Genomic DNA, 27,466 nt, shown 5'->3' with positions numbered 1-27,466 from the left:
GCCCACACTCCGTGGGAGTACATGTGGGATGGGGACCTTGGGGGCTCCTGGCCTGCCAAACCTGTCGCTAGGAAGTCTGGCCAGACTTCCCAGCTCAACCACAGAGCACAGTGGGGCTGGACGAGCTGCACAGTCTCTTGGTGGCTCAGTTTCCCCATCCTCTGCAGGTCCAGAATTGGAATGGGGGATCTGTGGAGCTCCCACGGTGCCAGAGATTATTACAACTGTAGTACCCATAACAAGAATATCAGAGTGCTACGTGGTGATCATTTCTGCTTTGCGTTTGATGAGAACTGAAGTGTATTGACCTTCTATGAAATATTTTCCCATCCTTTGGTGACAAGTGCTGTAAAAATGGAAAGTATTATTATCGTTATTATTATTATTATTATTATTATTGTGCTGTGTCCTCTTTCAATGGCCAAAACTATATATATATATGTATTTTAATTTTTTAAAATTTTTATGACTGATTTGGTTTAATATTTCAATACTTACAGTGGGCTCCGACACACCCTGGCCCCGAGGGCTCCCTCCGCTGTGCCCCACTGGGTGCAAGGGGGAGACCACCTGCTCGGCACCCTCGCAGTGCTCCTGGAGGGGCCTCCCCATCCCGGGACAGGGGTGGAGGTTGGGGAGGGGGAACGGGGACGGAGGGACCCATAACCTTTCAGCGACCCGAGCCTCCGATTGCGAAAGGCGGTTGGAGATAAATATAATATATAGATTTTTTTTTTTTCCCTGGAGCGAGACGGTGTCTAGACGCCCACGTGACGGGGCCGAGCTGGGGCCGCGCCACTGCGCACTGCGAGCCGCCGCCGTAGCTGGGCGGGAGCAGGTACCGTGCTGCCGCGGGCTCCGCTTCCGCTGCGTCTTGCTCTGCCGCCGGGGCTCCACTCACCGGCAGCAAGGGAAGTAAGGAGGCGCTCGTGCGGGGAGGGCAGCTTGTTGCAGCGAGTGGAGGGAAGGAAAAAAAAAACCCAACCCAAGGGAGGAGGGGAGGGAAGGCAGACAGGCAGGCAGGAAGGAGTAGAGAGGAAAAAAAAAAGCACTGAGGCACAGGCACTGGCAGCACGGAGAGAGTCGCCGACCGGTGGGCAGCCCCGCACCCAAGTAAGCACCGCCTGGAGCGGCGGGCGGCTCGGCTCGGTCCGGCCCGGCCCGGCCAGGCCCCCTCCCCCCTCCGCAGCACACTGCTGGGGAAGGCACGGAGGAGGGGACACAGCTCCACTTTTTTTTTCTTCTCTCTTTCCGTAGCAGTCGAATCAAGATTCCATGTGTGTGTCCATGTGGATTAAAACCTTTGGGAAGAAGGAGGAAAAGAACCACCCCGAACCCCGCATCAGGACGACCTGGGCTTTAAAAAGGGAAGCGCTTGTTCGTCTCTTTTGTGACAGATGCTTAAACCGATGTCCAAACCTTAGGGTTGGTGTTTCGTTTTTTTTTAATATTTCTTTTTTTTTTTTTAATAGACACCCTTTTGGCTCGCTTTTTATTTTTTGTCCTTTGATTCTGCCCTGCGTTGCATCCCTCCCTCCTCATTCCCCCGCACCCCCTCCCCAACGTGGCGGGTTGATGGGCGCCACGGCCCCTAGAAGGCCGAGGCTCTCCTGCGGCTCTGGCCTTGCTCCGCAGCCGCGCAGGGCGGCGCGGCGCCGACGACCTCCGCTCGCCTCCCCCGCGCTGTGCGCCGCGGGCTCTAGACAATCTTTTTATTTTTCTTTTATTTTTTGGGCAAAGCCGGGGCGAGTCGCCGTTTCCCCCCCTCCTCTTTTTTACCCCCTCATTTAAATTTATTTTAATTATTTTTTATTTTCTCGCGGCGGCGGGACCCGCAGCCCCAGCGCGGAGACGGGCGCATGCCACAGCCCGCCTCGGCCCCGCCGCCGCCCGCCGCTGTCCGCCGCCGCATTCCGGCTCCCGGCCCCTTCATGTGTGGCGGACGACATGCCCGTTTTGTAGCCGAGGCCCTCTCCTCTCGTCCCGTATGATCAGGACCAAACGCTCTGTTCTCGTCCGTCGGCTCTGGCGGAGCCGTGCGCCTGGAGGAGAGGAGAAGGAGGCGGCGCGCCAGCCCGGTGCAGTCGTGGCCGAAGCCCAGGAGCCTGCCTTCAGCGGGGGACATGGGTGCTGCACGGGCAAGGCGAGCCGCGGCGGGCGGGCAACGGCGGGTACAGAGGCGGAACTGAAGGCGCTGACCCATGCCGTGTTGAAACGGCTGAAGGAGCGGCAGCTGGAGGGGTTGTTGCACGCCGTGGAGTCCCGCGGCGGGGCGCAGACCCCCTGCCTGCTGCTGCCCGCCAACGCCCACTCCCGGCTGGGCCAGCACTGGTTCCCGCTACCGGTGCTGTTCTGCAAGGTGTTCCGCTGGCCCGACCTCCGCCACTGCTCCGAAGTGAAGCGGTTATGTTGCTGTGAATCCTACGGCAAGCCTCACCCCGAGCTCGTCTGCTGCAACCCGCACCACCTCAGCCGGCTCTGCGAGCTAGGTACGGTGGCGGGGGGAGCGGGGGTACGGGGAGATGGAGGGGATGGGGGGATGTAGCCCCATTCGCCTCCCAGCCCACCAAAATTTTTTTCCTCTGGAAAAAAAACCCAACAACAAACCAAAACACAACCCCCACCCCTTTACATTGCATTGGTTTATGTATTTTTTTCTGTTTAAGGGAGAGGGTGATTTCCCACCCCGGGGGCCCCGGCACGGTGGGCGGAGCCGTCTCCACTCCGTCCCCGCGCGGTGCCGGGGATTGGGGGCCAGGCGGCCCTAGCGCTGCCGCGGCTCCGCTGAGCCAAGGAGGTCACGATCAGACAGCCCGAGCGGCAGATAGCAGGGATACTGGCGCCAGACGGTCCCTTTTGTTTATCTGACAGCTAAATATCAAGGCAATCATCGCCTCTGCCCTGCTTCCAACCCCCAGAGCTAAGACAAACAGTTTTACTAAAAGAATACACTTGTTATCATAAGTTCCTATCTCATTTTTTTTTCTTTCTCATGGGTCTGCCTTTATTTTCTCTGTACTTTTCTAATTCCAGAGTCTCCCCCTCTACCTTACTCCAGATATCCAATGGATTTTCTCAAACCAACTGGTAAGTGGACTTTTTTCAATGCAGACTACAGATAAAAGGGAAAACAACCCCTTTCTTAGGGGAAACATCTCCTTGCCTTTGTCATGCATTTTGCTTTTAGGCTACTTGCTTCTGTGCCTACTGCTACCCCTTGAAAAATTAAGATATAATTAAAATATAATTTGTCTAAGCCACTCTCTGCACAAAGTAAAAGATCTTAAAACTCTGGCAAGAAACTCTAGGAGGGATTACAGTGCAGCACAGGCCTGCACTGCTCAAGTCAGCCAGGAAAATCATTGGCTCCAGTTGGAAATGGCATTGCTTCCACATCCCTGGGTGAATTTTATAGGGATTTAGGTTGGGAACCTGTGCAGTATCTTCCTAATCCCTGGGAATCCAATGAACCTTGATAAATGGACTTGTTAGAAATCATTATGTGTTTTAAAGGAACCTAATCCTGCCTTGTCAGGTTAAAAAAAATTGAAAAAGGAGTTGAAAATGTTTTTTTTCCTTCTTTTTCTTTTTTTAGCACCACTCTGCATTCCTGTTGCTTGTAACTGAATGTCAGGGTGCCAGTCCATGTGAGGCTGGCACCAGCTCTTTTGAGGTCATCTGCATAAACACTTTGTTGGCAGCAAGCTTGCCAGGTGTGAGATAAATCAGACTGGAAGAAGGAGATGGGGGAAGAATCGGAAATGGGGGGAGCTTGGGAAGGAGCAGCTCCTGGGTCTCCAAGGATTAGTGGATCTGGACTGTTGGCTGGAACATGGTGGTCTCTGTGGTCATGCCCCATGGTTATGGCAGGTGGGCCGGGCATGGTGGTGCACAGAGGCAAAGATAGATATATTTCTGAAGATCAATACCGGTTACTAGGGTTTTTGCCAAAAGAGCAGTTTCTGTAAAATTGCTGCTCATCAGTTTCTTGGGACTAAGAGAAACCCCATCCTTGAGGTTGCTTAGATACTGTGTGGGGTCCCATCCTGCCCACTGCTCCTTCAGAGGCTGGACTGTTGTTTTTTCCTCCCTCTGCAAATTTTTTAAGAAACACTGATAAGTCTTTTTATGCCTTGTGGAAATAAGCAAAGATGTTTAACCAAAATTTGGGTTGCAAATCATGAACTATTTTACCTCAACATGAAAAAAACAGGAGATAAAGGGTCATGAATGAAGGAAGGATATCTGGAGTAGGTCCAACATCCTGAGCACGTGCTGGGATGCAGAAGGGTTATTCCGTAATAGACTTTGAGGGTCTGTTGGCTTGTGAAATTTTGTGGGTTTGTGTGAGATTGGCATAATTTTGATTGCATTCCTGCAGTGCTTCCTCAAAAGTTTCTATTTCTGCCTTTATTGCTTTTTTTTCCATTGACCAATGATCCTGGCATGAGGTGTAAAGGGGTTCAGAGCTGCAGGAGAGAAGGGTTAAAGCTTGATTTTGATTTACTGCAAAGATATTGGGATAAATCTGTTAGCAGGGTTTTGACACCCAATCTGCCTCTGCCAGGACCTCATTTTCAGTTAGCCCAGTGATATATTTATTCATCAGCAAGTGTTGACATAAGGTAGCAAAATGTGTGTAAACAGAAAAGCCGCAGAACATGAATGTGCCATTTCGAAAGGAAAAGTTATTCCTATTGGCCAATAGGAATTGATTAACGCTGACCATCAGAAATGCAGGAACAACTGGGTTACTCACCAAAAAGTCCTCCTTTTTTTTTCCTTTTTGAAAGAAAAATCCATTTTGCAGCTGAACTCTAACTGGGCTGTGACAGGCTCAAGTGGAGCCTGGAAGTCTGTTGTTGCAGGTGGATTTTGCAAGCTCAGGGTTTCTTCTGTGGAGGACTGAAGGATTTCCAGTCCCAACATCAGTGCCATCTCCTGCGTCAGTTTCTCAACCATATGTTGAGAATTGTTTAGATGGGAGAGAGACAGTAGATGATGATGGGAAGATGTGAAACCTTTTACCTGGCTGATGTACATCAACCATCTTCTCCCCTGGGACCTTGCGAGGTAATTGTCCCTCCATTTAGACTTGGGCAACTGCATCTGCTGATAGAGCTGAGAACATGCATTCAGCAGGAAACTTCTGCTTTTCCATCAAGTGTGATAGTGGTTACAAAAATATTTAAGTATTTAGTGCCATGTCTTGTGTTTCGTGTGGACAGACAGACAGGAATACGTGGACCAGTATGGGCTTGCAGTGGTTGCCAGTACCCATGATCATAGAATCATAGAATGGTTTGGGTTGGAAGGGACCTTTAAAGGCCATCTAGTCCAATCCCTCTGCAATGAGCAGGAACATCTTCAACTAGATCAGGTTGCTCAGAGCCTCATCCAACCTAACCTTGGATGTTTCCAGGTGTGGGGCATCTACCACCTCTGGGCAACCTGTGCCAGTGTTTCACAACCCTTGTAAAAATTTCTCTGTTCTTTCTAGTCTGAATCCCTCCTCTTTTAGATTTAAACCATTATGATAAGGATTAAATTGATTTTTTGGAGATGATGGAGGCTGACACAGGCTGTGTCCCTGGCTGGAGGAAAGCAGAGATGGACAGAGAGGTGGGGGTCAGCTGCAGGCAGTGAAATGCCACATCAAATTGTGTGCTGGCAGGATAGATCTGGTATTTGTGCACTCGTCGTAGAGTGGAAAGATCTACCCTTGATGACCAGGTTACCTGCGGGAAGGCTGGAGGTCCAGGGTGGCTTGCTCATTCATAGAATCCTAGAATGGTTTCGGTTGGAAGGGACCTTAAAGACCATCTAGTTTCAATCCCCCTGCCATGGGCAGGGACACCTTGCACTAGACCAGGTTGCTCAAAGTCCCATCCAACCCAGCCTCAAACACTTCCAGGGATGGGGAGGACTTTCATCCAGGAGAGGACTTTCCTTCTTCCTTACAGGGGACATTTGCAGGGATGGGTGTCTGTGGCTTACCTGAAGCTAGGCTCACCCTGCAAGCCTGGAGGCATGTGGGTGCTCAGCATCCCTGATGTCCCTGCAGGAACTGCCACTTGCAGCTGTGTTGGAAGTGAGATGGACTACAGTGCATCCAAATAATTCAAACAGGTATTTTGACCCATCATTAAGTGGAACAAGAGGCTGCAAGTGGCTGTGTCCATCATGCTCCTGGGTGGCTGGTCATGGTGGTGCTGGAGTATGAGTGCAGGAAACCCACTGAGATGTCACTGCAGAGCTGAATGCCCTCCTGTGGCATTGACTTTCAGGGGAGCTAAAGGTTTGACAGCTTTCAGGAGCTATTGGGCACATTGCAGGATTATGCTGGTGGCCACCAGGATTAATTATATGTCTTCATGATGGTTTTATATTGTGAGAAAGCAGTTTTGGGAGGAGATTCACATGCTTGGGTAAACTTCTGATCCTATGACCTCTGTGGTGCTGAAGATAAAATTAGCCCAAGTACCCCCTACTAATGAGAGCCCTGGGCAGCTCTGTGGGTGATAGGAAGAGTGCAAGGATGAAACCAGTCACATGTAGGGCAGAGAACCCAGGAGGGTCCTGCATTTGGACTCATTCCACACCTGACTATCATGGTTGGTCTAGAGTCAAGGTGCACCAGCTCTGCATCTTCTAATGTGAGGGTAATTCATTGATGAGGAGAATTGCCTGTTGGATGATGTGATACAGGAAGGGAGCTGATAAGTCATGAAAACACATCACCCCATTGCTAGTGTTACACATTTTGAGATAGGATTCTCTCCTGCCATCCTGTCCGATGTGCTAACAGAGGACCTGGTTGTGTGTAATCCCTAGAGCAAGACAACATGGAAAGGGCAAATGATGTCCTCTATCCCACAGGGACTCTTCAGGGAGCTATAGTTGGGGGCAGAGGGAGCCCAGTGCAAAGCAGGGTGTTCCAGCCTGTGTTCAGAAAGCATCTGTAGCCCAAGCAGTTGTAGTCATCCCAGGAGAGGGGCAGGGGGAATCTTCTGTCTGGACTAGAAAGGGTTAAAAAAAAAAGAAAAAAACCATATTTCTTTAAAGCATAGAAAGCGTGACAAGGCATCGTATACAGTATTTCGCAAGTAAGTCCATTTCCTATCTCCCCTGTTGTTTTCAGTTTGATTAAGTACATCCTGTTAAACTGTATATTCCTGTTAGGGCTTTACTCTGATAAAATGAGGTTATGCAGACAGCAATTTCTCATTCACTTGGATTTCAGGGATGAAATCTGGAAAAATTATCATTAGGGAGAAAAATATCTCAACTCTCCTGGTGGTCCTTGCTTTGAGATACTGCTGTGAGCAAAGTGATATCATTAGGGAGCCCAAATTTGATGAAACATAAAGTTTTTAAGAACTTACTGAGGAGCAGAAGGTTGTGTGAACTTCACGGGTCTTCTCAGGCTTGTCCTTGAGCTTCTCCCCTACATGGTAGGTACCAAAAAGCTGAACTTTGCCTGTAGGACCAGGGGATTGATGTTGCTCTGGATATTGTCACTTGGAGGAGCAGGCTTGGGATGGAAAGGTCCAAACCTTGAACTCCAATACATTCATGCATCAGGAGAAACCTCTAATAGGGCTGCTGATCTTACTCTGCCCTTTGGTGGTGCTTGGAGGAGTAGATCCAGTGCCCGCCTGTCTCAGGAGGTGACAGCAGGGTATAAGATCTACCAGCAGCTGATGGTGACAAAAATTGAGCGGGGGAATGTAAATGTAGACCATTTGCCACAAAAGGGCAGTGATGAGACATTTCCTTTTTGGTTCCTATTTTGGCGAGTTACAGGTGTTGACTAAATCGGGTGTGCAAAGCACTTATACATTTAAGCATCTAATGCATTTAAACATTTTTGGGAGCTTGCTTACATCAGAATGGTGACAACCTTGATCTTGTTACCCGGTGACTTGGTCAGAGAGGTGGCAGCCAGTCTGTAATCTTTGCCAGTCTATAATCAGCGTTGGGTGGTGATGAAGCACAGTGTGCAGCCTTGACTGAGGCAATGAGTTAGGGTAGATGCTTCTTGATGAACTACCATCTTTGTGCTGGACAATTAGTAATTGATTCCTGCTAAGCTCTTTGGAATGTGTTTTCTACTCATGGCATTGCTGGGAGCCTACAAAGAACTACCTATATACTGATTTTTTTTTTTTCCTCTGCTTCATCAGATTGTCCAGACTCTGTGCCTTCCTCCACTGAAACAGGGGGAACTAATTGTCTAACCCCTGGGGGGCTTTCAGGTAAGACATCTCTTCTTTTTTCTTTGATCTTGGCTGTGAGTTGAGTTGACCGAAGGTCCCAATGGAAGGCAAAGTGATGCTGGGGAGTTTTTGGGATGCACGTTGTTGAGAAAGGCATGCTCAAAGGGAGAATTAGGTTTCATTTCAGGAGCAGCTGCACGCCTCTCATACTATGGAGCAGGTGCTGTTGTGCCATGCAAAAAGATTCGCTGTCAGGGTCTCCTTGACTTCGTGGTGGTGGCATCTCTTGTCTCTGGGATGAGAGCTGTGCTTGGGCTTTGCTCCCGGTAGGGTAACCAATATCCTACATTTAATGTGTGAGTGTCATGATGCCCGGGGAGGAAAGATGACCCCATTTTTTTTTGCAGAGGACATTGCAGGAGTTGGACTCAATGATCCTTATGGTTTCCTTCCAACTTGAAATACTCTGATTTAGCTCATTTTCCTGTTTGCCATCTCTTTCATCCTCCAGGTGCTGTTATGGGATGGAGGTTTGGAGGGTGTTTTCCCTACCCCTCTTGGGCTTTTCATAAAAATGGTTCGGGTTGGAACAGACCTTGAACGGTCATCTAGTCCAACTCCCACCCCTCTTCCAAGGTGTGATGTCTTCAGCACCTCATCTTCCACCCTGGACAGGCCAACTCAGTGGCTGGGCTCTGTCTCTACCAGGATAAAAGTATCTGAAACCATGTATCTGCATGTACTCACTGATGTTTGAAGGTGCTTCCCTTTGTGCTGATGTCTCCTTGATTTATGATTTATTCATTGCCCTGAAATGAATTTCAGAAGTAGGTTTTTGGTGGCTGCGTGCATGCATCTGCCCCTGCCTCTCTCCAGGAATTGCGTTTGGTGTGGATGTCTTTAAGTGAACCTTGTTTTTATTTGGGTGTAATATATGCCCTGTCTGTTATTTGAGAGGAGAGAATATTGTTTGCTCAAAGGCCCTAATAAGAATTAATCAAACAAAGGGGGAGAAGGAACAAAGAAACTTGTCACCTTTTTTTTTTTTTTGAATTCAGAAGACTTTTGAGTTTTGGGTTTTTTTGCTATTGGAGCCTTGAACTTTAGGGAATTAAAAAAAAAAAAAAAAAGAGACTGTCAAAAAAGACAAGAAGCAAAACAATGCAATAAGGATGTTGTTAGATCTTTTATCTTTTTTTATCCTTCTGAAATATACCAGTTGCAGAGGGTAGGAGAGATTTCAGTTCCATAGGATGCCACGTGAAATAAGTAGAGGAAGCACTCACTTTTAAAAGGGGGCTTTCTATAAGGTTCAACCTATTGATAACATCTCATCTGGCTGCTCTGCTCCCAAAGGCAGGAGGTGGGGGCTTGGGCTGCAGGAAATAACATGGCTTGTTCTGGGTGCCTCCTGAAGGGCCACAGGAAGGGGACCTCCAGCTCCTTAATAAAGCCTCCTCCTCAAAAGAAAGCATGGTTCACTCTGAAAATGCATTTTTAACTTATTTTATTAAATTGTAGCATTTCATTGCATTGCATTTTTTTTTAGTCTTCCTTAACAAAGGTTCCCCCCCAAGCTCAGAAACAGAACCTTTTACTATCATTAACTGCTCTTTTTTCCTCCCCAAATGTAAATGTAGTCATTTAGTTTAATGAGGAGCTGATAGGAAAGTTGACTCATGAAGGAATACAGCTAGCTACCCAAGCCCTGAAACAAAGCCAAATGCCTCTACTTGAAAGAGCATTTGTTTTGAATTTGTTCTGATTTACTGGCATCTCCCTTCTGCACACAGAAGTGCAGCGCTAAAAATTCCCAACTGGAGAGACCCAGTCAAGAAAGGAAAATAAACACACTTTGCAGCAATTCTCTAAAGCTCACTTTCTTTTAGGTCTTATCTAGTTTGGACAGATGGGGATCCATGATGCTGGGCAGAGAATCTAACATCCCTCATCCTCTCCAGACCAGGGCTGTACACTCTTCTTGGTCCTCTGTGATGAAAGGATTGCTTTAATAAAAACAAAAAAATTCCATTTTGGTAGATTCGGAAACTGGAATGTGCAGCTAAGGAAGAAGACATCATGGGTGAATGGTGGTACTGGGCTCCTATAACACTGTAGGCTTTGGCCACCAGTGACGGGCAGTGGATGCTGGTGTAGTAGCGGTGTTCAAGGCCAGTAGACCTGCTCTAATGTCTTGAAGCTGGAAGGGCAGCCTGGGGTTCCCAGCCATTCTGGCAGGGAAACCACATTGGGGGATTGAGAGAATGATGGCAAGGAGCATTGAAAAGGGTATTGAAGCAAGCACTCTTGCAGCTCTCCACGAGGTTCCTTTGATGATCAGGAGCCTTAGATCCAGCCACCACCAGGGTCTCAATCTCCTTCTGGAGGCTGAAGGTAGTTTCATTGATGGATACCAGAGGCACTGGAGGATGTGGGAGGGGGAGCAGTGCAGCTGGGAGGATGCATGGGGACTGTTTCCCCCTTGCAATAACTGATCTGAGCTGCTCTTTCCTTCCCCCCTCCATTTTCTGTTCTCCTTCCTGGCCCAGGAGTGCAATATTGGGTAGTCCTTCATTCTGTGCTGGTGTCTTCTTCTCATCCTACCTCTGCTGTCTCTTCCCTGACCATCCCATTTTCTGGCTGATGTACCCCTCACTCCCCCCAAAGTGCTGGCTCTCACTTGTTCTTCCCTTTATTTATTTTCTTCATTTTTATCAGTGGTCACTCTGGGGGATAGGTCAGGACTCCTCACTCATGGTGTCTCCCACTGACATGGTTGTGCTCAGCCCAGATTCTTTCTATCCTTGATCTGGTTAAAGAAGAGACCAAAAATATCCCATTGGAGATAAAAATAATTTCTGTAAATAGGAGACAGAGTGTGGTTTTTCCTGTATTTTGAACTGGCTCATTCTCAACAGATATGACTTCTTTCAAACAAGCAAAGCCATGCTTGGAGAGCCTGGAGGTGACTGGCCTGTGGTCTGGTGGCATTGAATCGGTGGGAGCTGAATTCCCATATGACCCATTGTAACAGGGTGAGTTCGAAGGATGTCGAGATTGAAAACCAAGACACTGCTGAGCTCAACAATAAACCCAGTATTTATTACAACAGTGACCAAGTAAATGGGAACCCGAGAGACAGGAAAGGAGAGGAGTGAACTAAGCCCTCAGTGAAACCCCCACTGTCGCGGTCGAGGCAGGAGTAACGACAAGAACCCTTGTGGAACCAGAAGCTGGAACACTTTATTGCACACCGCTACTATTTTTATACACTTTTAGGCTACACATGTTAACTCTTTATTGGTCCCCAAATTACATAAATAACCCTCCATTGGCCACTAATAACGTTATATAACTCTGCTAACTGCGCATGTCAGTCAACTATGACTCAGCATATTTTACCAGAAAACCATATTGTTACATCTTCTGGGTCCAGGCTTATTTCTGCCTTGTGCAAAAGTTCCTACTTGACTATAACTCTTCCAGGATCCCCCAGGCCAGCTGGGGGAAAACCACCACACCCGCTCATGCAGGTGTGTTTTACGAGGTTGTCTTACCAACCCCAGAATAACTAGAATTCCCCATAGCAGAGGCTGAATCCTCAGAGGGTCAGCAGGCTCACAAGATAGCGGGCGTCCCTGCAAAAGGCAACGTTGTCCTTCATGTAAAGCTTGAGAGCCCCAAGCACGAACCACCTGCATCTTTTATCCAATTAACCAGTGACGTCTACCTGGACCGGTGTGGCCAGCACTGCCCAGACAGAGGTTCTCAGTCCGCCCCCCTGGTTATATAAGTGTACCCTTTCAGCGCATGCATGAATCACCTAACGCATGCGCTGTTTCACTCAAGGGGTCTTATCTATTTGGGTCTGGGGGCTTTACTTCATCTTCTCCTCTTCAGTTTCTCCTTTAAATGTCCTCTACAGACAACCAGCCAATTACAGAACACCAATTAAAACAGTTTATACAAGAAACTGTCTCTCCAAGGACAAGGCTCCTGTTTATCAGTGAACATGGCAGGCAAAGAACAAAACTTTCTCAGGTGGCTGGGTCAAACACAGACCAAAAAATATCAACAATCCCTGATACATCCATGGAGAAAGTTCTGTTTCAAGGGTAGAAATGAGCTGATGGTGCTTGGTGGTGTCAGTGCTGGGTCTCCATGGTATAGTCTCCACCCAGCCCTTGACCCATATATGGCATTAGACTGGTGGCTCTTGGCTGATGGAAGGTTATGGTGCTCATGGTGGGTGAGAAGGTGTCTCTCCTGCAGGACAGATGAATGGTGCTGGATCTCCTGGCAAAGCGAAGCTCTCTGAGAAGCCCAGAGCTGGCTATCACAGAGGGAAAGCAAGATGAGCTGGCTTATGTCCTCACCACCTCCACTGCTTTTTTTATTTATAGGAATTATTCATAAAATACCAAACTCGAAAGTTTACGCAGATTGCCCTGACTCTGGAACTGCCCCAGGGTCTCCTGGAGCCAGCAGATGTTGAGTGACAATGCTTGGTGGGTGCTAGACCGAGCAAGGCTTTGCAAGGTTTGAGGCTGGGAGACCCACAAGGTTCTTCCCAGCAAGCACAACCTCAGTTTCTCCCTCCCAACTCCTCTGCAACAAAAAGATGGGAAAAGACCTCTGGAGGTTGGAGAAGCATCAGCATCACTCCCTGCTTTGGCTCTCCTGGTGGTGGGACCTCGTCTGGTTTAAGGGACCACTTGGCTGAATGACATTTCATTCTAAAATTGCAGGCAGACTGGGCAAGCAATGTTTCTCTATGCCTTTGATCCCTGCTGATATCTACTCTCCAGGGAAGAAGCACCTTGCCTAAATCTGGAGCTATTTGCCCCCTGAAGCAGCTCCCCATAACTCCTCCCATGTAAACAGGATCCCATGTAGTTTCTCTGGCAGAATCCTGCCTGTGTTTTCCCATTCCTTCTCCTTCCACCTCCCTTTTGTACAGAGTTTATCACCTCCTGTGAAATGCCTTTATTTACAAATTGTCATCCTATTATAATCTGAAATTGAGACATCTTCCTGTGGAACTAGGATTGTATATTTGTCCCAGGGATAAACAATTACTTGGGAATATTTTTTAAAGTCACTTAGTCTTGGATTATTTTCGAGCATACATACTTTTAATATTTTTTTTTATTTGCTTTGAGCATCGCAGAGCATTGCACACTTTCCTTCCCAACTTCATTGGAGACATGACCCCCGCTCCTTGCTTACCTAAAAACACACCATGCTGCCCTGGAAAGGACAAGGTTATCAGGGGTTAAGACCAAGATGACAGCAGTGGAGCCTCTGGAGCAGAGCAGGCTTCCTGCCAGACTAGGAGCCTCTCAGCTTGCCTTGCACATCATCTGACTATGGCCAACAGGGAGGAAGGAGCTGGGAGCTTGGCACCAAACCTGGGGCTCTTGGCTTGGCCACCTGGTCCGTCTCCTTCAGCCTCCTGAGGGTTTTTTTTAAGAGAGTTCTCACCCTGTGGAGACTCCCCAGAGAACACCCCTGTGCTGCTGTGGGGATGCTGGGGTCATCCTCCTCCCAACTCCAAGCTTTTCACCAATTAAAATCCCCCCCCAGGCAAATAGAACCCATTTAATAGTTACTTTTTAAATGCTCTAGAGCCTTTCGAGCCTTTTCTAGATACTCTTCTATGATGGGTTTTAAACAGAAATGATGGCAGAGGGGTTCCCCCCATTAAATGCTGGATATTTCAATCCATCCCTATGTATCTCCATTATATTAATTTTTCTGGACACTGACGGATTTTCCCAACCAAACAGTCCCTTGAGAGCAACTGATAATAAAATGCAGAAGAACCCACCACCACCAAGTCCTTCATGATGGGAACCACTCAGGTTTTATCCTGCAATCTGGCACTTTTTAGGGAGGAACGAGGATAAAAAGGTAAATTTTGGAAGTTAGGTGATAATTCAAACCATGCTCAGCTTGCAAAAGTTGTTCCCATGAACGTTGTCAACTCGATCATTGGGGACATTTAAAACTCAATGGGACAAAAACACTTGCAGAAGAGCAGTCCAGGGCTAGCAAGGATGGCAGGCTGCATCATTTCCATCCCTGCTGTCTGCCAGTGGGTATCACACTAGAGGAACCAGTACCATTACCACATGCATTTCCCCACTGCTGGCATGAGGGATGCCTATTTTGAACTGCAGCACCCAAGACCATAAACCTCCATGTTGGCTTAAAGCAGGGTACACCCCATTTTAGGGTGCACATGGAATAAATGTGGTGTAAGGACCCCCTCCCCAGCCCTAACCAGGTGCTTTAGGAGGGTGATGGGCTGGACGATGGGTGGGTGCCAGGTCCCTTCACCATTGCCTGATGGCTTGAATGACCCATGCTGTAGCCTGACCACCTGCCTACTGTCACAAAGGAGCTTCCTTTCCAGTTTATTTTCAGCGCTGAGATATTATTAACTGCTGAGACACAGTCTCTGTTCTAACCACTCTCATTTTTTTCCCTAAATTGCTTTCTTTTCAGCCCCCATCAGCATACCAAGGCAGTTGGCTTGGCTCTGGTGCCGCTGGGGTTCTGGTTGAGTCACAGCTGCTGTTGAGGAACAGGAGGGCACAGAGGAGCAAGTGGCCTGCTCTTGTGCAGGGCTGAGGTCAGGGAAGGGAAGGAGCTCGGCTCGCAGGATTTCTGTCTACTTCCTTTGGATTACCCCCTTTCAGGTTTTTTTTTTTTTAATTTCATTTTTTATTCTTTAACTTCTTTTAATAAAAGCAACATCTTGGGTGTTGCCAGCTACCTCTTCCTCTACAGTTTATTTTATTTTCATATTTTTTCATTTCTCCTTCTCTTCCTCCTTTTTGTCCTCCTTCTAATGCAAGAAAAGAACTTTTCTGGGCAAACATTGCAGGGATTTTCCATCCCCATCCAGAGAAGAGTGGGGGCTCACATCCCCTGTGCACAGACCTGCTGTGGGAACCACCCGGGGGGGGGTGTCTTTGCCGATGGGCTCATCACCAAGTCCAAAATGCTTTTTCCAGGGGGTTTTGTGCTGTTGGGAATATGACATGGTGTTTGCTAACAGACAGCCCTTCTCTCCCCTTTCTTTTTTCTTTTCTCCTTATTTTTCATGCATTTTTTCCCCTCCTCTCTTTCAGGTAGAGATTTAAATGTGTGATGATAGCTTTCACCCTGTTAATTAACAGAAAACATTGGGACAAAATAGGAAATCACATCAGTCTTTTATGAGGAAAGAGTCAAGAAAAAGAAAATACAAGAAAACATAGTTATTAGTGAAACAAAGTGCTGGGGGAGGAGAAGAAAGAAAAGGAGGAAAAACAAATCCCATGGGCCTCGCTTTTCCAAGGGAGGCTGCTCCAGTACTTAATTTTATTTTTATTATGTTGTAAAAATATTTGACTAGTAGGATCACTGTTATAGTTTAGCTAAATTAAGATTTTTTGTTGAATTTTTTCATGTCATCATGTGGTTTTGGAAAGCATGGGGGATGCCTCCCCTCTCTTCTCCATGCAGGGCAGTTGGGCAGGGAGAGATGGGGAGGGTCCTGCCAGGAGATACTGCAAGAACTTAATGAGATAAACTTGCTAGTGTGACCAGAACTTGCTCTCTGGTTCCTGGGGCTGTAGCTCGGAGGGAGTCGCCTGTCGCCCCCTCCCTGGACTTGCCCTGTGTTCCGGCTCCATGGTTCCATGCTGAGTAGGGATTTTCCCTGCCTTGCTACTGCTGCTGCTGCTCACTGGTCGTGCGTCTGCCTCGCTGTTGGCCCCGTGCCACTTACTTGTTGATCACCCTGTGCCGCTGATGCCGCTGCACACACCAGTACTTCCCCCCCCTCCCCCTCCCCCCCTCTCTGCACGTGACCTCCGTCGGGACTGCATTGTTGTCTCAGTGGCATAGACTGAAAGAGTGGGTTTAGGTGACATTTTTTTTATTGTTTTGTTCTGTTCTCCATTTTTTTCGTAAAACTTATTAATTTTCCTATTTCACTCAGATACCTCATAATTTCAACAAAAAAATCATAATTTAGGGGGGTTTCTATTCCATCGGAGGTCCTACCTCCTGGGACATATTGTCAGTAAACCAAGATAATCACCTTTGCTTGAGTGCAAGCTCCAACTTCCTGAAGAATCTTTTCTTTTTCTCATGCTTTTTCTCAGCTTTCTTCCCCAAACTGTGACTCCATGGGAAGCTCTCAGTTGAGAGACTAATTTTGGTTTGGCTGCTTAGCCCTTCAAATTGGTCCCTGCACAGTGTCATTATCTTGGTTTTAACTTGCAAGGGGAAAAAACACCCCACCCTGTAAGAGTTGGCTCAGCCCTTCTCTACCCTTTTAACCTCTCTCCTTAAAACCCTCCTGGCTTCAGCTCCGCAGTTGGGTTGTGCTGATAATGCTGAAGCACTGTAGGGTGTTTGCAGGAGGTCCTGGTGATGCTCTCACTGGTGGCTCCTCCACATGCAATGGGAAGTACTTGACTCATCCTCCCTGAGGATGAAGTAAAATGCTGGATGGGCTGGTTGCAGAAGGTCCCGGTGAGGCTTTCAGTGATGCTCCTTCATGTGCAATGGCAGGTACCCAGCTCTGTGCCCCATCCTCAGGCATGAAGTAAGATGCCTGGTGGAGTGCTGGGGTTTGGGGTAAAGTCCTGGCTCCCATGGACTCGCCTGGCTTTTCCCTGAATTTCTGGCTTTTCCCTGAATTCCTGAGCAGGTGGAAAGGCAAATATTGCTATTAAATGAATGAAACTATGGACAGTTATACATTTAGCAAAATCTATTCAACCTATATGTATATGTTGAATATATACATATATAAAATATATTCAATATACTATATATATAATTATATACAATATATAGGGTATATTCTGTATATAACTAATATATTCTCTCAGTATATATGTTGAATATATTAAATATATTAATTGTATATTGAATATATTTTTATAGAATTCTATAATACATATACAGGTTGAATAGATGATGTTTGTAGAGTTGCCAAATCTGCATCAATAAGAGTTGGCTTTGTGCTGGAGAAACTCATGTCTTGGGAAGGTGAGGGAAGTTCAAGAATCCTTCACTTTTACAACCAGTGAAGTTGGCTCTGGATCTAGTGATTTTCAGTGATGGAAAGTGATAAGTTTGAATTTATGGATGCTAAAAATTGTCGGGCACACTGCTGAGGGGGAATTCCACAGTGGGTGTGCAAGGTGAGTTTTTGAGTAGAAAAGCAGGGAAAATGACAACATGGTTGAGTAATTAAACCATAAGATGAGGTCCTACTCGTCCACATAGGACAGTTGCCAATGACTCTGTGGCTGGGCTCTGGTGACACCTTCCCAGGCAAAGCAGACAGAGCAAATAACTACATAAAATCATCCTTTGAGTAGGAATAAAATAACAGGAGTTTTATTTGGAAAATGAGTTGGGACCTTGAAGTTACATCACTGTGTTTGAACTGATGTATTCATTTTCTTTGTATGCCAGGATGAGACTTTTTAGCTCATGATAAGGAACAAACCCATAAATCATATGCAGAGGCCCATAGTTTTCCTGTTCTTTGTCACAGCCAAGCATGGAAAATGTATCCTGGGTGTCAAGAGCATGAAACCTTGGCTTACCTGAGATGTTGCACTAAGGTTATTTTCTGGAGCAGCCAGGGAGGTGCTGGGTTTGCTGAGTGGTGGTGCCAAGCCCCAGATCCCCTGGCCTTTGTCCCTGTGGGAGGATGCTGCTGGGTGTTCATGATGCCCACATCCCTGGGGCTTTGTCCCCATAGGATGATGCTGCTGGATGTTGATGACACACCTGATCTTTGTCCCCACAGGAGGATGCTACTGGGTCTCAGTGGTGCCACCCTGACTGGCAGTGGCATAGTCCATGCCTGGGACACATCTCAACCGTTGCTACCAAAAGTGTGTGGGATGAGCCCCAAGGAGCTTTTTGGGTTGGTTTTTTTTTTCTTTTTTAATCCAGATGCTGCCAACCTGCCCTGATTTATAGCCCAGGGCAAACCTCTGCTGGCCTCCATCTGCAAAAACGGGGTACCAGCTCCACTGGAGTATCAGGAGGGTTAATTACTTAATGATTGTAATGTTCTCTATAATTGCTACACGTTATTGATCCAGAGTAAAGTGAGAGGTGAGGGGAGGGATGTGTGCATGGCCAAGCTTGTGAACTCCATCCAAATGCCATCCATCCTGTCTGTCCATCCCTTGCTTGCCCCCTACCTGGGTAGGGACTGATGCTGTTTGTCTGCTGGTCCATCCCTGGGCAGTGACTCTGCCTGTATATATACCAGCGTGCTTCACTGTCTGATCTTAGGAATAGACGTGATTAGATTGTGAAGGCAGACAGAAGTAATGATTTTTTCAGTCTGCATGCTGTGTCTCCAGCCTGGCATTGGGTGTTGTTTTTTCCCCCCATAGTAGGCCCTGACCCTGCATCAACAGGGTATTAGGTTGTAAAGAAAGCCAGGAGGAATGAAGGCAAGCAAGGGAGAGGAAAGGGGATGGGGGAGCCCTTTTCATCAGATCCAGGACTGGAATTCATTGGCAGGAATGTAGTAAATGCTTCAAATGCCAGCCCAGCTAAACAGTTTTCATAATTGTTACACAGATTGAGTTACATGATGAACATGAAAAGGACTTTTGTTCCAACCCTGCTTTTTCCATGGGTTTACATCCCTGTGAGGGATGCTGCTTACAGAGAGCAGCATGGGAGGGAGAGGCTTTCCTTTTTGATGGGTGGGGGAAGCATCTATTTACATCTGGTTTTGGTCTTTGGGAAGAATTCTTGGTTGGTGTACTGCGCAGAGAGACTTGTTTTTTGGTATTGAAACGAGAGCGGCAGCTCTCTGTGTGTTGCTGGAATGCATTTGAGGGGGGAATCCTAGCACACATCTGTGTATTAGGTATCAGTTTGGAAATCCTAGACTGCTCTGCTTCAGGTTTTATTAATGTCTTTACAAGGTTTTTAATGTGTAACCCACACAGATATATGTTGTCAGAGCTCTGGCTTTCCTGGGGACTGTATCCCTGTCCTCCTCAGGGCATCACTGGGTACTGGGCAATCTCCCCACCTTGTGACAGTGGACCTTTATTTTTAATTTCAAAACCTTTTTCAGGTCTTCATTCTCTCAACCCGATCTTGGTGTATACATTTAGGGGGACTGTGACCCCAGGGTTGACATGGCCTGGTGGCTTCTGGTGGCTTCATCATCAAAATGGGATTTCTGGGGATTTTCCACATGAATCTGCATGCCCTCATGCCTGTCTGGGTGGTCTGGGGATCTTAAAAATTCCTGTGGATGTTGGCAGCATCCCTCTGGAAGGGTGTCCCCTCTTAAAGCATCCCTTTGTCCTACCTGACCGCCAGGTTGGAGCTTGAGGAAGGGATTCCCATCCTACTGCCTTTTTGAAACAAGGGAAAAGTTTTACCATACCTTTGAGGGGAGCAGAAGGAGAGGCAGATAAAGAGGGTTCTCTAAAGGAAAACTTCAAAAATAATTAGACTGACTGTATACTAAACAATAGCAAAGAGACCCATATACTGTAAATATTATGAATGGATTTGGCTGGCTTCTTCATCCCCACCCTTCCTCTAAGGCTTTTCTCTGGACTGAGTCAAAATTTGTCCTTCAGAAAGCACGGTACTCTATAATTTGCATGACTGATTAGTCCCAAAGTCTGGTATGGAGGAAACTGGAGTCAACTGGTTCCTCTAACTGCTGGAGACAGGCATTTTTGGTGTATTCCTGTGTATTCCCCCCCTTGCCTTGTAGCTTCAGCCTTGCTTGGCTTTTAAAGAAAATGGACACCAAAAAGGGCTCTTCTCAAGTTGTTTTTAGTTGTGGTTTCTTCTATATGTCGTAACACAGTACACAGCATGCCCACAAGCGTTTCTTGTGTGTTTGGAAGCATCACTGCTGCCAAGACATGAACATACGATGCCGGAGCACCCTGGATTATCTTTCTCCACATAGACATTGTGCAAGTGACACACTCTGGTTCATCAACAACACCATCATATTGAGAGTCATCATACATAAGTTCCAACAATGCCAATTCTCTTAAGTACTGGATGACTTCTTCTACCTTAGTTCACTTCCTTGGGGGGCACATTAAATAATCTTTGAATGGATACTTTTCTTTCACTCCTGTGACAAGGTGCGCCCAAAGACTGGTTTCAGGTTTCTCGTCTGCAACTAATTGATCAAGTTTGTGATTTTTGGTGAGGGATCCTAGTTGTTGTGCTTCATGACCTGCCAATATGTGAGCTCTAGCCCCACTGTCTCGGCATCGAAGCAGCCACGACAGAATTCATTCACCAGGCTGACGAGTGTAATCTTTTCACAAGTCTCGGAGTTCTGCCGGGGTCATCGTTCGCAAAACTTCACTTTCCATTCTCGGGGGTTTTTGTTTTTGTTGACTACTGGCACTGGTATCAGTATCGAGCCCCTCCCTGCTATCATCTGACTTACTTTGAGCTCCCATTGGTCATAGACTTACGCGGTTGAGCATTGATATCCATCTCTTCCTTGTCACTGCAGGGGCAAGGGGTATCTCAGGTGGTGTAGTTTGAGTTCTGCTTCCAGTGGATGTAGTAGAGGCGACGCTGGTCCCAGGTGGCATGGTTTGAGTTTCTGCCTCAGCCTTAGCCTTCCGAGAGTAGTCAACGGCAGCTAGATAAGCACTCACCAGACCCCAATACAAAGCAAAAAACTGCATGTTTGGATCCTCATAAGAAAAACACCCTTCCACTAAACGATGTGCCATCTCGTCAGGATCAAACACTTGTTCTGGCTTGAAGTCCCAACTAATGGGAGGTGTCACGTGTCCTATCAATTTGCCAAAATTCACCCCATTCCTTGCCATCCAGAGACTGGCTTTTTCAAGGCCCTTCCCAAAGTTCCAGTGAATCCTTTTGAGGTTTGGCCTTTCCTGCAACAAGGAAAGCAGTACCACACTATCTTTCCAATTTTAAATAACACTTCCATGGCCTTTATCAATAATAGCACCATTGCTAAACAATTTATGTCAGGATTGGGGCCAATTCCAATCCAAGGGCCCTCTGCTACTAGGCCCTTGAGGTCATAAGTAAGGAAAGGTAGAAATTGGTAGATGCCTTCTGGTTCCCTTCTTATAGGAAATCCATAGATATATATGAAAATGGCTAGGATGACCAAAAAAATTAATAAAAAGACCATGTTTATATATTAGTTCTCTTTGTTCCCAAACAATAAGTATGTTTATATAAACAAGCCTCTTTTGGCAGTTTTCCCAGTAACTGTTCCAAAACAAACCGGGATAACCAAAACATTCCCCCTATGGGCCACCAAAAAAATCTGTGATGGTTCAGACCTGGCTCCCTGCCAAATGCCCAAACTCACAGTAACAACCCCTTCCTGCTCCCTTCTTTCTTAGGGCAAAGGAAAAAAAAAAAGGAAAAAAAAAAAATTGAAGAGCCTGAAATCAAGCTAGTTATATAAAAATATATATTTTATGTATATTACAGCTATATACAATTAAGATGCTATATACACAATGAAGGGAATCCAAACACCCTCCAAAGGGAAAGGGAAAGGGGAAAAAGGGACAAACAGGGACAAAAAGGGACACCGAACAGATATACACAATCAAACCCAAGGACTAGCAAAACAACTAGCAAAACAAATCTCACCATGTCCCTCAGAAAAGCGAGATCGCCAGACACAGCCAGCACTCTCCAAATCTCCCATGTGGCAGGTCAGTGGTCGCTGCAGGCCTCAGCCTCTAGATAAGTGAGACCAACACAAGGACCCACTGCTCCTGAACCTCATCGGAAGAGAAGAGAGCGAAGGCCTCTCCTCCCTTCTTATTTATACCCTGGTTTATGTAAAAATCATATGGAATACTGGGAACATGGCCACTTCCTTGGTTACAAACTGGTCACCAAGGAAGGCCTAGATTAAAACCACCACAGGGTACCACAAAACCTGAGCACCCTGATCTAGTGGAAGGTATCCTTGCTAATGGCAGAGGGGTTGGACTAGATGACCTTTAAAGGTCCCTTCCAACCCCAACCATTCGATGATTCTATGAAAATGAGGAGACTTCTGTTAGTAATTCAGTGTAGATGATATGGTGAATGTTGTATCAGGGTTGATGTTTGGTGGGAAATCCAGCCCCAAGGATCATAGAGGAATGAGGGAGAAGAGAGGGTGAGATGGTGAGAAATTTAGGAAGAACATGAGAAGATGCTTTCGGTCAAAACTGCTCCTAAAAAAAATATCTATATATATGTAAATTCATACTTTGAAACACTTCTGCTATTGGATAATTTGTGTATAATCCTAATATCATCGAGGAAAGATCCAATTGCAGACATTTAAAAACCTTATTGGGAATACAGTTGTATTCCCATTTTCAGCGACAAGTTGTTATTATTGCAGTTATCAGCAATGATTTAGATAGCTCTTGTCTTGATCAACTGGGAGTAGACCCGGAAGGTGAGATAGCTCAGTGTGTGCTAAACTTGATGTTTTCTCTGGAGGTTGGTTGATTACAGGAAAATCTTTAGCTATGTCAAAACAAAATAAAAGATACCCAGCCTACCTCCCCTCTATGTTTATGAACTTGGCACCAGGACAGGGCTGAGATCCAAAAACTGGACAGGAGTTGCATTAGCTTTTTTATTTTTTTAATTTGATTTTGATAAAATGTTTTGGTTATTCCTGAATGAAAAAAAAAAAGAACTTTTTCTTCCAAAACTCCTAATAAAACTGCTGGAACTTGGAAAGAAAAAGTACAGATTACATGGTTTCATCATCTTTAAAATGTTCATATGTCAAGGAGAAAAGCCACATCAGAAATTTTCTACCACTTCCTAGTGGTGGGACACGTGAGTGCTCCTGCCACAGCTTGTGAGAACCAAGCATGGAGCTGTTACTGATACATTTGGGTGTTCCCATGGTGTGAATCTCCCATACCCACCTTCATCTGGACTTTCTTGGTTTCAGCAGCTTTTAATTTTTTGTGGTTATTGCTTTGGTGTCCCATCCACCAGGATTTCTGCGTGAATGTAGCATTTTCTGCAGCATCTCTGCCCAGAGCATGATGATGCTCTGAGCCCACAGGCAGCGTGTGCTCACTCGATAGAGAAATCCTGGCTGTGACCTTTTATTGAGAAATTTTGGGTGAGACTTGATGTTTGTGAGGGTTGAGGCAGGTGGTGGGAAGCCTCACAGCCTCTAGTGCTGGTTGGTGTGGTGGGAAGTGTGAGGATAGAATACCCTTTTTTCTGGAAGATTTTGTTACAAGGAGACAGAGTTTTCACTTAGGAAAACTTTCTGCCTAAAGGGTAACTCTTTCTCAAAGGCAGTTTCAATGCTTCCCCCCCCCCCTTCCCCCCGCATAGCAAGAGAAGTTCTCAGCCTCTCTCTCTGATATGTGAGAGGAGAGAGAGAATGCTTACAGAAATGCTGCAGGGTTGCTGCAGTCTGGGGAGAGTCGGGGGGGGCAGTGATGATAAAGCCCAGGAGTGAACAGGAGGTTGACCTTTTCTCTCTGAGGCCCAGTACTGCCTGGAGTGCTGAGAAGTTTGTAAGTTTTAATGTCTTTGCCTCTGAAATAAACCCTTTTTCAACCCTTTCCAACTGCCTTGGCATTCTTGGGGAAGATACCTCCATATGTTTTACCTTACAGGAAGTAACTGGTATGATGCTTTTGTGTAGGACAAAAGATGCACTGGTCAAATCAGGTCAACCCCTCAGGAAAATTCAGGAGGGTATAAAAATTAGAGGTAAAAAAAAAGTTTTCCAGTGGGAATGGGATATTGAATAATGTGGTTGTGCTGGAGCATCACCAGTGATGAACTGTCTGCACCAAATTTCCAAACAATGTTACCCCAAAGACTTTGGGGGCATCAACTTATTGCCTTGATTTCTCCCCTCCATGCAGAACTGTGCTCTGCTGCAGATGGCTGTTCTCTGTAGACCCAACTCTGAGTGATCAATACAACTAATTCTCAAAATTCCTGAAGGCAGACTTGCTTTATTTTCAATTTCCTTTTTTTTTTTTTTTTCCTTAAAATAAGCTTGTACAATCTGCTGGGAGGGGGGACTGTTGTAGCCCTGAGGGAACTTTTGCAGGAATTCAGGGAAAAAAGGAGAGTGTATCATCTTTGGGAAAAGGGACAGGCAACTCAGAAAGTGTTTAAGGATGTCGTTCAGTCATGCAGAAGGAAAATTAGAGAGGTGGAAGCTCAATTAGAACTTAATCTGACCACTTCTGTAAAGGATAATAAAAAGTGGTTTTATAAATACATTATTAGCAAAAGGAGGGCCAAGGAAAATCTCCATTTTACATTGGATGCAGGGGGGAATATAGTTACCAAAGATGAGGAAAAGGCTGAGGTGCTTAGCATCTTCTTTGCCTTAGTCTTCAACAATAAGACCGGTTATCCTCAGGACAACTGGCCTCCTGAGCTGGTAGACAGGGATGGGGAGTATAATAGACTCCCTGTAATCCAAGAGGAGGTAGTTAGTGACCTGCTGAGCCACTTAGATACTCATAAGTCTATGGGACCAGATGGGATTCATCCAAGGGTGATGAGGGAGCTGGCAGAAGAGCTCGCTAAGCTGCTCTCCATCATTTATCAACAGTCCTGGCTAACCAGGGAGGTTTCAGATGATTGGAGGTTGGCCAATGTGACGCCCATCCACAGGAAGGGCCAGAAGGAGGATCCAGGGAACTACAGACCTGTCAACCTGACCTTGGTGCCCAGGAAAGTTATGGAGCAGATCATCTTGATTGCGATCACATGGCACATACAGGACAACCAAGGGATCAGACCCAGCCAGCACGGGTTTAGGAAGGGCAGGTCCTGTCTGACCAAACTGATCTCCTTTTATGGTCAGGTGACCTGCCTAGTGGATGAGGGAAAGACTGTGGATGTTGTCTACCTGGACTTCAGCAAAGCCTTTGACACCATCTCCCATAACATTCTCCTGGAAAAACTGGCAACCCACAGCTTGGACAGGTGCACTCTCTGCTGAGTTAAGAATTGGTTGGATGTCTGGGCCCAGGGACTGGTGGTGAATGGTGCTGCATCCAGTTCTTGTCCGGTCACTAGTGGTGTCCCCCAGGGATCAGTGTTGGGTCCAACCCTGTTTAATATCTCTTTTGATGATCTGGAAGAGGGGATTGAGTGTACCATTAGTAAATTTGCAGATGACACCAAGTTGGGGCAAATGTCGGAAGGCAGGAGGGCTCTGCAGAGGGACCTAGACAGGCTGGATTGATGGACTGAGACCAATGGCATGAGGTTCAAGAAGACCAAGTGCCAGGTCCTGCACTTTGGCCACAACAACCCCATAAAGCCCTACAGGTTGGGGACAGAGTGCCTGGAAAGTGACCCAGCAGAAAAGGACCTGGGGATGCTGGTCGACATCCAGCTGAACATGAGCCAGCAGTGTGCCCAAGTGGCCAAGAAGGCCAATGGTATCCTGGCCTGTATCAGGAACAGTGTGGCCAGCAGGACCAGGGAAGTCTTCTTCCCCTGTACTCAGCACTGGTGAGGCCACACCTGGCATACTGTGTCCATTTCTGGGCCCCTCAGTTCAGGAAGGACATTGAGGTTCTGGAGTGGGTCCAGAGAAGGGTAGTGAAGCTGGTGAAGGGTCTGGAGTGCATGTCCTATGAGGTACGGTTGAGGGAGTTGGGGTTGTTTAGCCTAGAGAAAAGGAGGCTCAGGTGTGACCTTATTGCTCTGTACAACTACCTGAAAGGAGGTTTTAACTGGGTGGGAGTTGGCCTCTCCTCCCAGGCAACTAACAATAGAACGAGAGGACATAGTCTTAAGCTGCACCAGGGGAGGATTAGGTTGGACATTAGAGAGAAATTCTTCACAGAAAGGGTGATTAGATATTGGAATGGGCTACCCAGGGAGGCAGTGGAGTCACCATCCCTGGAGGTGTTTAAGCAAAGACTGGATGTGACACTTAGTGCAATGGTCTAGTTGACATGGTGGTGTTTGGTCATAGGTTGGACTCAATGATCTCAAAGTTCTTTTCCAACCTAATTAATTCTGTGATTATGTGAAACCATGAAAAATACTAATAACATAGTTATAACAGCAAATGGAAAGATATTTAATAACAAAATAATAGTGCAGATGTTTATAGCATTAAACATTTTAATTGTTTACTGGAATATGGGAACACTCCCAGTTTTCTGGGAGTTTTCCAGGCATTTAGAAAGGGATATTTGCTCCAAGGAGCTCGTAAAAAACAATGATTTTAACTCAAACAAGAATCCCAAAGCATTTCAAAGCCTCTTGTGGGCTGTCACACATCAGGATGTGTTGAGGGTGGCTGTAAATTTCCTGGGATCTGGGTTTTTTGTGTGAGTTTGCAGCAGGTAGAAATGGGAGTTGGATGGTGGGTCCCTACCATGACTCCAGGTTGCATGGAATGAACCCAGTGGGGTGTTTTGGGGCAAAATCCATATATTTGCTTCACTTGCCCAGATCCGTGACCATTGCCACCAAAAAAGCCTTTCAGGGGAAAAAAAAGTGTCCATCACTGTAGGAAGCATCTCTGCATCAGTTTTTTCCTCCTCTCCTGCCTCTGATGCCCGAGTGATGCCACTGGTTTTTCCCACCCCTTTACCCAGTGGATGCCAGAATCAGGAAGGCAGATGGGAGTGGGGAGGCTCCACTGGGGTCCCAACAACTATGAAAAGTGGCTTTGGTGGCAGCTTGCAGGGAGGCCCGAGCCCGCTTATCCAAGCTCAACACATATGGTTTTTTGACTAGACATCCAGTCAACAGCCGAAGTCCACAAACAGAAGGGGCTCTGGTATATTTATACTGTGTGCTGGTATCATCTCCTTAAAAATAAAAAATAGATTACCTAAGAATTGTCCTTGAGGTCTGGTCATCCCATGTAATTGAAAAACCTCGTGGGATTCATTCATGAACTTCCAGCCCTCCATAAAGCCCTGTTCATTCATCGTCAAGGCAGTTGGTTTTCTGTAGTTTTTTTGTTTGTTTTTTTAATGCTCTGGCAATTAAATAGCTCTTCATAAGCAGCAATGAGCTACTTGTTAAGTGGTCTTCACTAATGCAAGTACAAATATCAGGTGAAAAAGGCTTTTTTTTTTCCCCCGCCACCTCCTGAAAGGGATGCTTTTATGTCCAAATAAATAAAAACCTATGGGAATTTTAGTGTGTTCAATGTCTGTTGCTCCAAAATTCCCTCAGCTGCT

The 27,466-nt window shown here is 46.4% G+C and overlaps 1 protein-coding gene across 2 annotated transcripts in view; it reads left to right on the top strand.

The window, feature by feature from the left end:
* Positions 1–844: 844 nt before the first annotated feature.
* LOC126646677 (mothers against decapentaplegic homolog 7-like) overlaps positions 845–27,466 on the top strand; it is a 41,711-nt gene continuing 15,089 nt past the window's right edge. Inside the window, exons 1-5 of one of the 2 annotated variants that reach the window (XM_050328153.1) lie at positions 845–1,113; positions 1,258–1,425; positions 1,839–2,489; positions 3,034–3,087; positions 8,187–8,258. In XM_050328153.1, the coding sequence (XP_050184110.1) occupies positions 1,988–2,489; positions 3,034–3,087; positions 8,187–8,258 (628 nt within the window). In that variant the 5' untranslated portion in view covers positions 845–1,113; positions 1,258–1,425; positions 1,839–1,987. Of the gene's footprint in view, positions 1,114–1,257; positions 2,490–3,033; positions 3,088–8,186; positions 8,259–27,466 lie in introns of both variants that reach the window. The other variant, XM_050328152.1, reaches the window with a different exon arrangement.

The sequence above is a fragment of the Myiozetetes cayanensis genome, unplaced genomic scaffold, assembly GCF_022539395.1.
Source record: "Myiozetetes cayanensis isolate MyiCay16 unplaced genomic scaffold, myiCay2020 scf364, whole genome shotgun sequence".
NCBI classification, from domain to species: domain Eukaryota; kingdom Metazoa; phylum Chordata; class Aves; order Passeriformes; family Tyrannidae; genus Myiozetetes; species Myiozetetes cayanensis.
The sequence above is the reverse complement of the archived record's forward strand: the minus strand, read 5'-3'. Positions and strand labels throughout refer to the sequence as shown.